The following is a 15,335-nucleotide window of genomic DNA, read 5'->3' as shown; positions in this document are numbered from 1 at the left end:
TTAAAAAATGTTTTTCCATTGACAAATATTTTTAGATTTCTATGTTTCACACCCAGACAGAACCATTAAAAAGTACCAGTCGACTTTGCAGCGGTTCCACCTAATCGGCATGCAACCTGCCACTTTGAATATGTGCGCACTCCTTTAATAAACGAAAAAAAAAATACAAAATTCTTAGAGGACAGAACATGAGAAAATGAATGGAAAGACAAATATTTTTCTAAAACATCCGTAGTTTTCAAAACCAACCCTACATGATGGTTTTTGTCACATGTCGTTCCTTGTTTTATGTGTTCTCTAATCAAAATCATATAACCTTGTGTTTATCAGCCTGTCACCTCCCCCCTCTTGGACCAATTAGTTTCATTAATTTGTCCTAATTAACAGTATGACATAATTGTACATACTATTCAATCAATTAAATATGATTACAGCCAGAAATGAACAGTAAAAATGTGACTAAGGTATAAAGCAAGAGCATGAAGATAACAATGAATTTCAACAAATACAGATTAAATACAAAGCAAAGCAAAGTTTCAAGCTATCAATCCACCATCCTTACATCCTTAAAGAGGGCTTGTAATAAGAGTGGCAATTCTGGATGATTTATAAAACCTCAGATGTGGACCTTGTATACATATTGATAATATTGCTTCTACACTGAAAAATATGAAATATTTATCTAAAATGTATCCAAAACAATAAAAACAATTTACATAATTTTTTTTCTTCTTTTTTTTTAAGAAACCACATATTTTAACCCACAATCTAGTAAACTAGACACCTCTTACCCCTTTGGCACAATAATCATATTAATAGCAAGTATCATAATATTGTTCAATTACAAGACGTTTGAATAGGATTTGTCACTCACACATTCAGCGTAGGAACACAGTTTCTCTAGTCGTAACACATATTTGTACTGTATGTTATAACAGCTTAAAAACATCAGATTTTTTTCTCTCTTTTTTTTCTAACATTTGTTGATATGTAAATAAATTGTCTTTCATCTCGATTCAATTCGTTTAAACAAAACAGGTCTGTCTTCGCATGCCCTTGTTATTTACAAGATCGCTTTGTCTGAGTTTGTTCTCGCCGGCTACAGTGGAGCGCAAATGTTAAGCAAACATCAGACAGCTTCTCCCTCACAGCAGACGAATGCACACGGTGCAGAAAATACATGGACACGGTGGTGGACAATATGTCACAGGAAACACTTTGAAGCGCTTGTTTTTTTTTTGTCGTTTTGATAATTGCTTTGAAATTTCTTTTAAATCGAGTCGTACATACTGCTTTAGTTAACCGAACTAAAGGTAAAAATGCATGTATTGTGCATCTGAACCATTGGATGTTTGGTATTGTGTTTTTTTTTTTGTTTTTTTTGTGTTTTTTTTTTGTTGACGCTGACTCAAGCAAAGGCCTCGTCTCTCAGAGGGGTTGTGTGGAATGCATTCATCTGCACGTCTCTCCTGCTGCAACCCAGAAAGCAAGCGTTGGCACATGTAAATGCATTCGCTTCAAAGGCATCCCCCAGTTCTCTACAAAGCCAGTTTGCTCAGACATCTACAAAAATCTTCTCCGATTATGAGAGAGTTAACTCTCCAGGATGTATGACACAGGACCAGGCCTGAGCTGAAAGCAACTGACAATAAAATCTGAATGTAAGAGAAGAGATTTGCTTTTTCGCTGAGAGTGAGCGGATCATAATTACACAACTGTGATTTATGTTCCCTCAATATAAGCGTCCTGAAAATGTCCTCGTGTAGAGGGGTACTCGCTGTCTGCTGAAAAATGCTAAAAGAAGAGAACTTTTATTTTGAAACACTTCATAAGCAAACTGGAACTATTATTTTCAACGTTATCTTTGTCGGCAAATTCAATTAATTCACAAAGAAACCCACATATTCTTTAGACACAACCAACTGAAACACAATTTAAGCCGTAAGTCAAAGGGATTACAACTACAACCTATTAATTTATGTTCCACTTAACATCTGAAGAGGTTACCCGACAAAGAGAGAGCGAGAGAGAGAGAAGAGCAGCTGATGCACACAGAATACTGTGTGATGACTGGAGGGGTCGTCACAAGACTGAAAACAAAACGTCTAAATTTCTTATTGGTATATGATTAGGAATGGGCTGGTATGATGAAAAGCTGGAACAAAAAAAACTGTGGTTTAAAGTAATAACGTGAATGTTTTTCGTCGTCTAATTATTCTTTTAGTTCTGATTTATTCAAGTGATTTCACAGTAATATCACATACTGTTATGCTAATAATTAATAAAAAGCTACTGAACAATAAGTTTCTTTTAACACTGATGAAACTCTGATGGACAAAAAAATAAGTATTTACCGAGGGTTGCACGGTGTTGCAATTGTTACCAATCACAGACTGAACTTGGCTTTGAAAACTCACAACGTGCTAACTACTTGTAGTCAAAAGTTTTTCTTTTTTGTTTGTTTTGATTCCCCACTTGGGGAAAAAACAAAAACCATTTTCCCAAAGAAGAAAAATCTGTCATTGTGTTGTCAAATATCCATTAGTAACAGTTAACAGAGCCGAACCAATGAGCAAAATCCCGGGAAATTTCCAAATTGCAACTACAGCATCCACCACCCTAGCCTCGACTCTGCCTCACTCTCAGCAAGATAGCAGTTTCTCCCCCCAAATAAGGAAATGCATATCATGGTTCCAGACGATATTCATGTCAGTGTTTTTACTCTTGATTGTGAACATTTGCCCTTACTGCTTTTTATTGAACTTGTGATAAATGAAATCATTTCAGTGGATAAGTGGAAAAAATGCATAACTTTAATTTGTCTTTTAAAATGACAAAGATTGTTCAACAAATTACTTTTTACAAGACTGAAACCGCCAGCTTGAATCTGTCAATTTGTGCTCCTCTGCAAATGTTAATGACTTTTATTCTAATTCCATTTAAAGCACTGTTTCAGATGAAACAGGTTACTGCCACCTGCTGACATATTGTATCTGGAAAATGTCATGACTGGAATCCAGCTAAGCCTTTCAGAGTGTATTTCTGAACGACACGTATTAGCGGAAAAGCTTCGAGGACAGATCCTTCCCAATGATCCACCTGAGTGAGAGCTAAATACTGAAAATGTTCACAGTAAGAACGAGGCCTGGTCTCGCCACCCACCCACCCCGACTTCGTTCTCCCTGTCTCAAGTTACAAGCGTAGCTACAAAAAGATTTGGTCCCAACTGCCTCAGGAATAATGTAGAAAATATACATTCAGACTTACTAGAAGAGTAGAAAATATGAAAACACACGGATGTGATGAAAGCTGAACAAAATGAACTAAGCTTTTGTAACAAAATGTTCTAGATTAACACCGTTTTAGAATGTTAACACTGTTCACACAATGCACTTTAATTAGACACTAACTGGATTTTATCACTGAAGACAAAATGTATGTGTCCTATAAATCCACCGCTATTCCTCACACACTTTATTTATAATCGTGTGCTCACACTTTTGTGATTTGTGTTAGCAAATATATTTCGGTATGTGCCCTTTGTAGTTCTTACAGGCACTCTCTGCTGCCATACTCCCGTCACCTCTCCTTCTCTGAGATACAGCAAAAACACACTCAGGCCCACCGAAGCGAGCACACAGAGAATCTGTAATTAGTTGTCAGCCGAGTTACCGTAAGGCCACTAGCCCAATCTAAATGACAGAGAACCTCCAGGAAGAATTTCTGCTGTTACTGAAACACCTCAGAGTCAGAGCGGCCGTTTTCAATTCTCACCCAATAAAGACGGAGAGAAGATACGACGCCCTGCCGGCCTCTAGTACACGCATCTCACTGTAAACATGTAAACACAAACACAGCTTGGTGTCTTCACCAACCAGCCCTCCACGACGACGTCTCCTCGGGTTTTGACTCCAAACGGTGGTGAATGGATTCCAGTCTGTCCGTCCTGTTTTGATCTACGTTTTCCGGATCATCACCTCTCCCTCACAGTGAGGAGGAACTCTGACTGTAGTTTCTGAGAGTCAGTCTGGTGTACCTAGGTGAGGGAGGAGAAGGGGGCAGGTGGTTGGGGACAGGAGGGACAAACAAACCAGTCTCTGAGATCTGGGAGCCACTGCTGGATCCCAAAGAGTCACGGAAGGGCGAAGGAGGAGTGAGAGCAATGAGCTCCTCTTCCAGCTCAACCCTCCTGAGCGGGGAGTCGGGGATGCAGGCGACTAGGCTTCCTCTTATGGGGGAGAGCGACGGGGACGTGTGGGGATGAGGAGGAGGCTGAAGGGGGTAGGGCGAGCGAGGGATGGAGTGAACTGGACAGCCACCCCGGTTGCCCAGACTGGGTTCCATGTGGGGAAGGGGCTGGACGTCAGCATAGGTGGTGAGGGTCGGGGGCATCGGGATCTCCCGGGGCAGCAGGTAGGGATCGGGGGGGTGAGCGGCGGGGGGAGTGTGTTTGTGCGTGTGCGTCGGCGAGGCGGAGAGCATCATGCTATTGAGCTCCGTAATGTTGGCGGTGAAGCGGTTCACCACGCAGCTGATCTGATCCATCAGCGAATTCTGGCGTGGCGGTGGACGGTTGTCCATGGCAACCAGACGCCCATCGCTCCCCGCGGCAACGGAGCCGCTGCTCGGAGGCCCGCAGCTGCTGCTGCTGCCGCCGCTGCAGACGCTGCTGGAGTACTTAGAAATGCAGGCCACTTGGGACTCCTCCCCCAAACTGGCTCCTATCCTCTGGCTGATGGTGCTGATCGGCGACGGCGTCTGCGGCCGATAGGTGATCGAGTAGTGCTCCTCGGCTTCTGAGAGCTCGTAGAGAGTCTTGTCTGTGCCGCAGTCAGGATGAGTGGGCAGGGAGGACATGGAGGAGAGGGAGGGCAGAGGTACATGCGGAGGCAAGTCGGATCCCCCGGAGTACCGCTCCTCAGAGGTTTTGGAGAAGGGCTTAATGACCGCTGTCTGGTTGTTCTCTTTCTTCTTGATGTGGAAGGACAGCCGCTGCCACAGGTGGTTGCCTCGAGAACTGCTGCGCTCTGTCTGCGCCCAAGACACCGATTTACCATTGGAGCTGTGGAGAATTACAAAAGCCGAGAAAAGGAAGAGGGAAAAGTGTTTAGCGCCGGGATCTAGATGAGCAAATTCAATATTCTGTTCATTAGCCTTCCAAGCCTATTTAATAATTGTGCAAAGTAATTACGGATAATAAATAAAACATTCAGCGGGAGCTTTGTGCCAACCACATGAATCAGTTTCACTTTATATGCTGATAAATTTTGCTACTTTTCTCTGCCTTAATTTTTTTCTTTATAAGATCTCGTGTCTTGTTTTGCTTTTTAATCGCCTTTGCTTCGCCTCAGTTACAGAGATGTGCATGTTGGTCAGAAGGTACACATACACTCGTCATTGTCATGGATTTCATGCTAATTTTGGACTTTTATTGATGGTTTCAGTAATTGGAAAGATAATTTAGCCTGCAACTTGTATGGATTTTAGAAATAATTTTCTTTGGAACTTTGAATCAAAAAACTTATCTATATATTGCACATGGACATAATACACAGTTATATAAATTTTTATTTCCTCCCTTTCTAAATGTGCTTTTAACGTTTATTTGCCAGACCCTTTTTTTTTTGTTTGTTTTTTCCAGTCCTCCCTGTTTCACCTGAGTTCAAGAGATCTGTCCTTCGATGCCCCTCTGTCTTTTTGTCAGGTTAATTAGTGTGATTAATCTAAAAAGGAACTCCTGATTAAATCCAGCGCCATCATGACTGGGGTAGAGATGGGAGAACTCAAATCCCCTTTGAATGAACATGCAGGACGGGGCTTATAGAGGTACATGCTGCATGCTGATCTAGACAATCGATTTGCTGTGGCATCTGCAGTGTTTAGCTCAAAGTTTGACTTTAACGTCTGGTGAAGGTAAACCAACTTTTTTTTTCTCAGCTGTTCAAACATTTGGTATAAACATTGATCAAGCATTTCTTATTCCTCCAGTCTGCTAAATTATTTTCCGTCCGTGTCTGTTCTGCCTGCTCTGACAACGGCAGCATCTCAAACACAACAGTTTCCAGCCCTTTTCGGAGGAGACAGACAGCCTTGCCAATTACCACCACCCACAGAGGACGATAGGACCAAAAGAGACGTGCAGGGGAAGAGAGGGAAGAGAGGAGCATAGACATTTTTTTACAGGGGTGTGATTGAGATCTTGCTTGCCAAGCAGGGTGAGCTGGAGCAACCTGCTGACAAATGAAAACGTGTTCCAGTCTTTTCTCTAAGACGGGGGGTTATGCGTCACTCCTTTTTGAGTCCTTTGATCGGTTCCCTGTCACTGTGGATGGCCTGAAGAGAGCGAAGTAAGAGGAATAATGTCCTCTCTTTCTTCCCATCACCTCAGCTCTTCATTTTCTTCACCATCCATCTTTTTCACTGTTTATATTCCCTCTTCACTCCTCTCCCTCTCAGTATGTCATCGCTCCTTCTTTGTCGTGCCTCCATGAGGCAATTTTCCAAAGTTCACAATGGGGTCAGAAGAAAAGGCAAGCAGATTCAGGTGAATGCAGGTAATCAATCTCTCGCACAGCAGGAACGCTTTCGTAAGTGGGTCTATTATAGAGATGGCGCCATGGACTGTAACTCACGAGTACCGCGGCAGAAAGGCTCTAGGTGGGGGTGGAAAGCGGACTCTCACACATAGATATACCTGAGGGTCTCTCCAGTAGAGCCTCTACGCTTAAACAGGTTAACCAGACTGGAAGAGCGGCTGGCAGCTGAGGATGACTTCCCATCTCCCACATGCATCCGGACCACGGTGCTGGTGGTAAAGGCACTGCGCACGTTACGCTCTGGCTTGGCCAGGATGATGTACACCTAAAATGGAACAGAGCAATGCATTCATAACTCTCTATTTCAGTTCGATGCCATTTCTCAGATTAAAGCCGTTTCTTTGTCATTTTCACGTAAATACTGAGAAGTCTCTAGTCTTACTTTCCCGAAGTGAAAACAAATTAGAAGGTTAGATTAAATGAACAGATTTTCTTTTCATTTTGTTAGGGTTGGTAATAACTTCGCTAATGTAGTGCTAACCTGTTGAGTCTTTCCTGTCACAGTGACCATTCAAAGCTACACTCGCAGATTGTTAGCAACTTGAGGTTAGACCTGTGATGTTGTTGGCAGAGTATGGGATTTTACTCTGCCACAACATTATACTCTGGTATTTCACAAAATTTATTGAAACACCAGGAAGGTTTTTAATACATATCTAATATCTACCAGAAAACTGAAATGGGTCATAATTGGGTCTTGTGATGTGAAAATGATGGTGGCCAAGTTAACACAAAAACCGTTCACCGAGGAATCCACGACTGAACAACTTGGAGAGATTAAGCAGGAAATCTACAACAGAGCTCCCTCTCTATTATGCAACTGCAAAGCTTTTATTTACATGTCTACCAGTGGCAACAGTAACTGTGGGTGACGCAATTAATCCAAAAGTCCATTAAAACATACGGTAAAACGTTACTTTCATTTTCACCTTACCTTGGGTACAAACATGCAGCACAGAGCCACAGTGGCACTGAGGCTGACACTGAAGCACATGGTGATGATTTTATAGTTGGAGCCAAAGTAGATGGGAACAAACGCCAACCAGATGATGCAGGTGGTGTACATGGTAAAAGCAATGTACTTGGCCTCGTTGAAATTAGCTGGGACATTGCGGGTCTTGGAAAAGGAGAAGAAAAAAATCAAGAATCAGTAAAAATGTTGTAACTGTTTATTTATGTTCAGGTTGTTTTTTGTTTTTTTTTTGCCTTCGTTAATGCAGAAGTGTAATAGCCACTTTTAGCTTTTGTCAACAAGCCACAGAGCTGGAATGAATATTGATGCAAGCTGTTTGCCCAAAGTCCTGGTACTAAAGGCAATGGGCTTTAAGACTTAATGAACATCTAGAAAACTCTTTATAGGAGAGAGAGGTTAATCAAGTGGCAATAAACCTAAAACACTTGTCAGGATAATATGTTCAGTTGTTCTGTTCGTGTCTATTTTCTTACAGAAAAAAATCTAACTCTGCCCACATAAACAGCACAGTAAAAATAAGTGCATTCATTGCTGTTAAAGTTTTACACACCAAACTTTCATAGTGCTTCACCGTTTCTGTTCACTTTTTGTGTCTGACGAACATCATAACACAGGCGACTGGGAAGGGAATCTTTGATTAAAGTCTTTTACTGAAGATTTGGCAAACAGTGGAGAGTCTCCTTGACAGCCACCCACCATATGCATGCTGCTCTGGACTGTCACTTACATGCAAGTCAATAGGTCCGTGAGGACACTGGTGTCCTCGTGACAGTTAATGGGATAAACGTAATATATGTGAATGTAAGTCTTACTGAGAAGCCAATTCAAATTCACAGACTTATGCAGAAAAATATGTCAATTAGATTAGATTAATATCCTACCAGATAACACATTCCATATTTTTTCTACATTACAGAAATATGAGTAAAGATCAAAGTAAACTTAAAAAAAAAAAATCCATTAAAAGGGATTTTTCCCCCAGGTGACACTAAAAATTCAAAGCGTTTTGTCAGCTCACTCCTGAAAATGGGAGTTAATTTATTCCAGAACAATGCTGCATCTTCTACTGCATACTGGTCTTAAAGAGAGAATCTGGAAAGAATGCAAATATAATTAAAAATGTGTCCATCTGTGGTTTATATATTGTTTATACGGTTTCTCCACAACACGGTTTAGTGCCAATAACACAGACTTTCAATAAGCAGTGTCCTATTTTCTACAAGAGCATGGCATCATATGACAGTATCCACTAGCAACACTAGTTCAGACTGTTGGCTGTTGTAACCTGTCAATGCATTCAATCTATAAACCAAAATAGTATTTTATTCTCAAATATTTTGGGTCGTGTGAGAGCAAAGTCTCCCGATGTGCAACTTATTATTCGCCTCTGTCTGATATGTAGTTTTGAAACAAACATAATAAAGCATCTGAATACCTTCAAATGAATAGTCACAACAGGATAGGTACCAATGATATTTTTGTTCATTAAAGAAACAGACAGGAAACTTCAGACATACCTTAAAGGCATAAAAGGTGCAGCTGAGGATCAGCAGGCCATTGTATCCCAGGGGGGCCACCACTCCGAGGTTAGTGGTGTTGCAAATAAGGTTGACCTGGCGGATGCTAGGGTAGTCGTTGATCACCTGCAGATAGTGAGAGGACAGAGACAGGACTAAGCTAAATCTGGGTACGTACATTAAATCTTAAGATCCCTAGGTCTGTTTCTTTAATCATGTTACCGTGCTCTTAGTTCACACATCTGCAACCTACATTCGGCGGCTCCATGAGGAAAAGAGCCACAATGATGCCCAACTGCAGCAGTATGAGGAGGAAGGCAATGATGAGCTGGGCGCAGGCTGACATGAAGCGAGGTTTCTTTGTACAGATCTTCTTTTTGCTCCCAGCCAGGATCCGAGCGATGCGGTTCGTCTGCAGTCGGATCCCAAACATCATTAATACATACATCACTTACTGTACTGGAGCTATTTTTAAACTGTCTGCTTGCAGTATTTCTACACAACTGCCTTCATTTCAATGGGAGGAGTGGTGGCTCCGTCCTATTTCTCACCTTGGTAACAAGTGCAGAGTAACTCATGGCAGGTGACAGACCGATTCCTAGTCGCTGGAGGTAGCAGTGGATCACGTGGGGCTTTGCAATGAGGCTGAAGGTGCACAGGTATCCGAGGCAAATCCCTGCTAGTATAATGTAGCACAGCTCCCGGCTGGAGGACTTCACAACGGGGGTGTCCCGAAAACTTGCAGACAGAGTCAAACAAACATTAGATATGATGATGGAGACATTAAAACAAAACCCCACAACAATTAAAATATACAAAGACAGACAATAACAAAGTGGAAAAACAAATTCTGGCATATTTTCAACTTTAGGTTTGAAATATTTCTTCATTAAGAAAAATTCTTACTAGATAAAAACTGCAGTGACAAAGAAGGTAGCCATTAGTCCGAGGCAAGCAAATACCACAGCAGCTATGGGTTCTGGATCCCCCCATCGCAGGTACTCCACAGGGATTGGGTCGCAGCCTGGAGAGAAACGGTGCAAGCATGTGAAGCTGGAATATTAGAAGCATATTCCAGCAACATATTGTTGCATGGATATGTGAGAATTTCAAAGGTTTTTCTGTTTTAACATTTGGCTTAATATCCCTCGTCTTTTCCAACGGTATTTGTACATCGCTAAAGTTTTTAAATCTTATGTGTCATTTGTGTTAGCCCCATCTAATCTAATACTCTGAAATAAAATCAAGTGCAAACTATTGCTTGACCTACATGCAAAACATATAATGAAGGAAAACCACCACTTTGTCTTACCCTGAACATAATTAAACTGATGGTGATTTGGCAATGCTGGAAAAAAAAATGTTAGATGTTGGCAAAGTCTTGAGACTAGGGAAGAGGTTCGTCTTCCAGGAGGACAAACACCAGTGATATACAGCCAGAGCTAAGATGAAGGGATTTAGATCCAAGCATTTGCATGTGCTAGAGAATGACCCTGCCAAACTCTAGACCTAAATCTAATTAATAACCTGTGGCAAGAATTAACCATCGATGCTCACAGATGCTCTCCTGTCAATCTGAATGAGCTTGAGCTACTTTGCAAAGATAAATGAGTAAATATATTTGTCTCTAGATGTGCTGATGGTTTATGTTTGCGAAGCACGTCCCCTAACTTTCTTTCTCTTGCTCGTCTGTGTTTAAACAAATCTGTGACTGATTGAAATTCAGCAAAGTTCTTGGTGTTAAAAAAAAAGAAATCAGTCAAGACTGTTCGACCAGCTGACCAACAGGTAGAAAAGACTCAATAACAAATATTTCTACAACTGCAACTGTGTCATAAATATGATGTTCCTATGAGTTTGAATTAGCATAAAAAGAATGGTAAACAACATAATTGAGTGGTGCTGCTCTTTGTGACATACAATATATATCTTAATAATAGAACCTTAATCTTCTCATTACTCCTGAAGACTTATCATGAATTTCTCTTCCTCCATTTATTTCCTTATTCCTCCATAAATTATTCTGGCCTTTAAATATCCCATAATATCTCCCTTATCTCTCCACTTCCTCTTCCATCCCACCTTGTTACCTAATTCTTTTCCTCTCTATCGCTGTCTTCTCCATTCGTGATGAGATAAAGGTGCATTAATTAAAGAGACAGCTCTAATTATATTGCGTCTTTATGCTGGTGGACTTTATCTGGGTACTTCTTGGGCCACGAGTAGAAAATCAACTTTCTTTTCTTTGACTTTCAAGCTAGTCTTGCTTTTTCTTTCTAGAAATACAACGCAATTTCTACAGAGGCTGAATTATTCTTTTTTCTTTGTTTTAGCTTCAATGTTTTCAAAATGGTCAACAATGTTCATAAAATCAATAAAGAAATTTGGACCCGGGTAATGAATATTAGAAGTTTTGCAAGCAAGGGAGTGATTAAAAAAATAATAATAATCAAGTAACAGTCTTCTGCAAAGTTGTAAATAAGCATAAGTTTCAATTTTATTTTAACGTATGAGAATACAGCCCAAGCACACACATAAAAACGAATGTATCTAAGTTCTGTCTCAAAAATACTCTGGAAGAAGACAACATGTTATATGTGACAAAAATTATATATCTCTGAATACAAGGCTGAAAGTCCTGCGACATGCCCTCACACCCCCTTTGGCTATGTCGATTGCCAGAGTTGCAGGAAATTGTGAACTGCTATATTTGACCATAAGCTGTACTGGTTTGGGGTTCATTGAATCAAAAGTTTTGATATAAACTCAATCAGTCTAAAAGGCTTAGCCATGATTGGACAGGCTCAAGTCCCTCAGCAAATCCTTCTTTATTCTACTCCTTTTCCTGCATAAGGTTCTTCTTATGTCACAGCCTCCATTCACTTCACTTTACCCTCATTTCATCTATCTAAATTGTTATTTCTCTCCCTCAACTGTTGTATCAAAACCTATTCTCCACCTCTCCGTGGTTTCAGATGTATCTGACCTCTATCTCCTCTCTCTCTCTCCGCCGGTTCATCCTTGCTCTACCTTGTCTCTTTGCTCTGCCTTTTGATTTCTGAGTCTTTTAGATTTATTTTCTACTGGTCTGAGTTTGAAGGATCAAAATGTGTGGAGCTGAAACCAACACACAGAAAACCGTGTGTTGGTTTGATTGAAGTGCCCCTGTTTACAGTCATGGGGAAAAATAACATTTCCACCACTGTCAAGCCATTTATTTGAAAAAGTCCATCCTTGTTGCTTCCTGGATGTAAGAGCAATTAACTGTAAAAGCAGGCATTTTGACCTTTTGGTGATGTGGAGCATATAGCTCCATTAGCTCTCCCAGAAATCTGGATAGAGTTATAAGGCTACTTTCAACTTATCTGAGTAGCTACAGGCTTCAGCTACCATGCTGAATATTAAAGGTCAAGGGAGGACAATAAGAAAGGACTTACCCACCGTCTACAGGACGAACTCCTACCGCCGTTTTCAATGACACCCCACAAGAGTGGAGGAAATGTGACATAAAATAAATTGGCACGTGCCATATTTCTCTTTCCTACTCTCAATTTTCAGCTCAGCATTGGTTCAGGATTTGAGTTTTAGGATGCTTCTTTTTGTGACAGTGACACTTCATTTGAATTTTCAGCAGGGCCTGATTCATGTTTTAATCATCAAGCTCAGCGAGGAACATTATAATGAGCAGCTGAGAGCACAACAAGACAATATCCCCGTGCTTCCAACGCAATAAAGGTGGAGTGAAATTCGCTGGGACTGTAGTGTTTTTGAATAAAAAATTGAAAGCCTCTCTTAATACAGAATAATTAAAACACTCATGACAATGTCTGTGACAAGTAAAGCGGATGAGAGAGGCAGAGGTGAGTCAAAAAAGAAGGGTCGTCTCAAATGTGCGGTTGGTGCGGGACTTTTTAATTTACTGTAACAACACACTGGATGAGAGGACTCTCGTCTTAGCGTAAGTCTACTTTAAATTGCTTAATCTTTTCTGCACCCCCACATGCAATCACCCACACTGAACAAGGACTTCTTTGTTACAACATTTTAGTATCTTCAAGATCCCCGCCTCTTGCCTAATGACCCCTGGACACAGGTTTCAACCCCCCTGTGACTCTGCAAGAATAAGCGATGGATGGATAGCCAACGGATGGATGGATAGTATCTTCAAGAACTGAGCAAATGCAGAACCACAAACATACAGATGCTGACCTGTGAGGCCATCATTAGGCCAGGAGCCAAGATCACAGGCTTGACAGGTGTATTCATCAAACACAAACTCGTTTTCTTTGCACAGGGTGCACGTCCAGCAGCAGCTCACCTCACCCTTGCGGATCACCTGAAACAGAGACCATAAGCATTTTTTTTTTTTTTTTTACTACTGAACAAGTCCCCATTTAAATACAGGGATTGAGTTGGCAGGAAACTTGTTTGTATTTGCTGACATGGCAGCTCGTATGCAGCGGACTCAGTATATTTATGTAAAATTGAGCCTGTGTCAAGTCAAGCAGAAAATATCATATTCCTTTGAATGAGGGAATCTGGGAATAAGGATCACACATAGGAATAGGTAGGGGATGCAAGCATAGGCTAAGGGCAAAAGTGACTTATACCATAGGCTTGAATTATAAACCATTTGCCTAGTTGATCATAGATTTAGAAGTCTGCACACGATTCCATGAGACAGTTTTAAAATCACTTTTATGACCCAAGATGTAAAATCTTGTGGTGCACATTGAAAATTACTTCTGTCTGCCTTTTAATATTGCCAGGGGTATAGCAACCACTGCAAACCCTGCAAAATGAACACTTCTTTTACTATAATTTTTTGTCCCATTTAAATCTTTCAAAAAAGCATTTAATGCCACCTTACCTTAATTTGCCCTTTGTCACAGGGTTCACTGCAGACCGATTTAATGATGGATTCTTTGCTGGACCAGATTTCATCATCAGCTATCTTCAGTCCACTGTTGTCCCAACTGCCAACATTGATGTAGTCATAGTAGTCCCTCCCCATCTTCTTGAAATTCATTATTTCATACCTATTTAAAGCAATAAAAATGTGCAGTGAATGTCCCACTGAGAGATCAAAGAGGTAGGTTATAGAAATTATGCTGGATATAAATCACCCAGCAACTTTGCCTACCTGCCAGGTGAGTCTCCATTTTCATCAAATAAAATTCCCTCTCCAGACACGCCAGTGAAGTTGGTTTTCATCAGGAAGTCCAGCAGAGTAGCACCGTCTATGGGTCGCATAGCATCACAAAGGCCCTGTAGAAATGTTAGCCATTAGTCTGAAGTATGCAAACGAATTCAATGATTGCACAAAATAACCATGGTAGTATGTAATTATTCAACTTTATGGGACGATTTCCATATAAACATAAATATATTCTAACAGACTGACTGGCAAAAACAGGGACAAATGAACATACCAGGCTTCTTAATAATGCCCACAAAAAGAGGAAACATGATACGTTAAACTAGTCATAGAGCATCATTAACTGATTAGTTTAAAAAGAAAATCAGATGATCAGAATCAATGAAATTGTGGGCTTTTTCATAAACATTCAAAAGATAACATCCAGATTGATGTCTCATTGAAAATGTAGTTGGTTTGATGATGCATCTTCACCCATCTGTCCATAAAATTGAAGCATATTATAACTTATTTAAAGTTAAGAAATATCAACAACGGTGTTTGTAGTTGAACAGTTTAACTACGGAGACCTTTTGCTGTTTGTGCAGAGGGAGATAAACATTTTATCTGTGACAGACTTTCTGTGACTTACTGGCGGTTTGTTTAAATGAAATCGACAGTCAGTGAGCGGTCACTTGTTAAAAATCCGCTTCCACATCTTTCCAGCAAAAAAATATTTTCTAAAAAGACATTGTGAGACTTGTAAACATGCTTCCTTATACCCTACTGCCTTTCTGCTTTATGCTTAAATGATGTATTAACTTCATGTAAACAACATTCCACCATTGTTATTCTATACATCTACTACTGTAACATGTTTAATTTTATAACAACACTGCTATTAAATCTTGAGCATGAGAAGTGCAGGTTATAGATGCTACAGGAATTTATATTTTTAGGAAATGCAATTAATAGCGATATAAGAGAGTGTGACAACAGCTCCCACAACCATAAAGCGGAGAGTAGCACTTTTAGCTCTTTAATAATCATTATTGTAGTGAGGTTAGCAGAGGAAGTAACCTATGTCGACAGCAATTTACTAAATGAAGCAC

General features: G+C 40.5%; 1 protein-coding gene across 1 annotated transcript in view; it reads right to left on the bottom strand.

Moving 5' to 3' along the window:
* Positions 1-3,984: 3,984 nt before the first annotated feature.
* The window catches only part of grm5b (glutamate receptor, metabotropic 5b), a 52,033-nt gene continuing 40,682 nt past the window's right edge, over positions 3,985-15,335 (bottom strand). Inside the window, exons 8-17 of the mRNA XM_088011884.1 lie at positions 14,230-14,354; positions 13,957-14,125; positions 13,296-13,422; positions 9,993-10,110; positions 9,638-9,824; positions 9,340-9,498; positions 9,087-9,212; positions 7,531-7,713; positions 6,695-6,861; positions 3,985-5,062 (exon numbers count right to left, since the gene is read on the bottom strand). Of these exons, the coding sequence (XP_087868010.1) occupies positions 3,985-5,062; positions 6,695-6,861; positions 7,531-7,713; positions 9,087-9,212; positions 9,340-9,498; positions 9,638-9,824; positions 9,993-10,110; positions 13,296-13,422; positions 13,957-14,125; positions 14,230-14,354 (2,439 nt within the window). The remainder of the gene's footprint in view (positions 5,063-6,694; positions 6,862-7,530; positions 7,714-9,086; positions 9,213-9,339; positions 9,499-9,637; positions 9,825-9,992; positions 10,111-13,295; positions 13,423-13,956; positions 14,126-14,229; positions 14,355-15,335) is intronic.

This window comes from Poecilia mexicana, unplaced genomic scaffold (assembly GCF_051168715.1).
Source record: "Poecilia mexicana isolate PSO_F unplaced genomic scaffold, ASM5116871v1 scaffold_13, whole genome shotgun sequence".
Taxonomy (NCBI): domain Eukaryota; kingdom Metazoa; phylum Chordata; class Actinopteri; order Cyprinodontiformes; family Poeciliidae; genus Poecilia; species Poecilia mexicana.
This window is presented reverse-complemented; position numbering and strand designations above follow the sequence as displayed.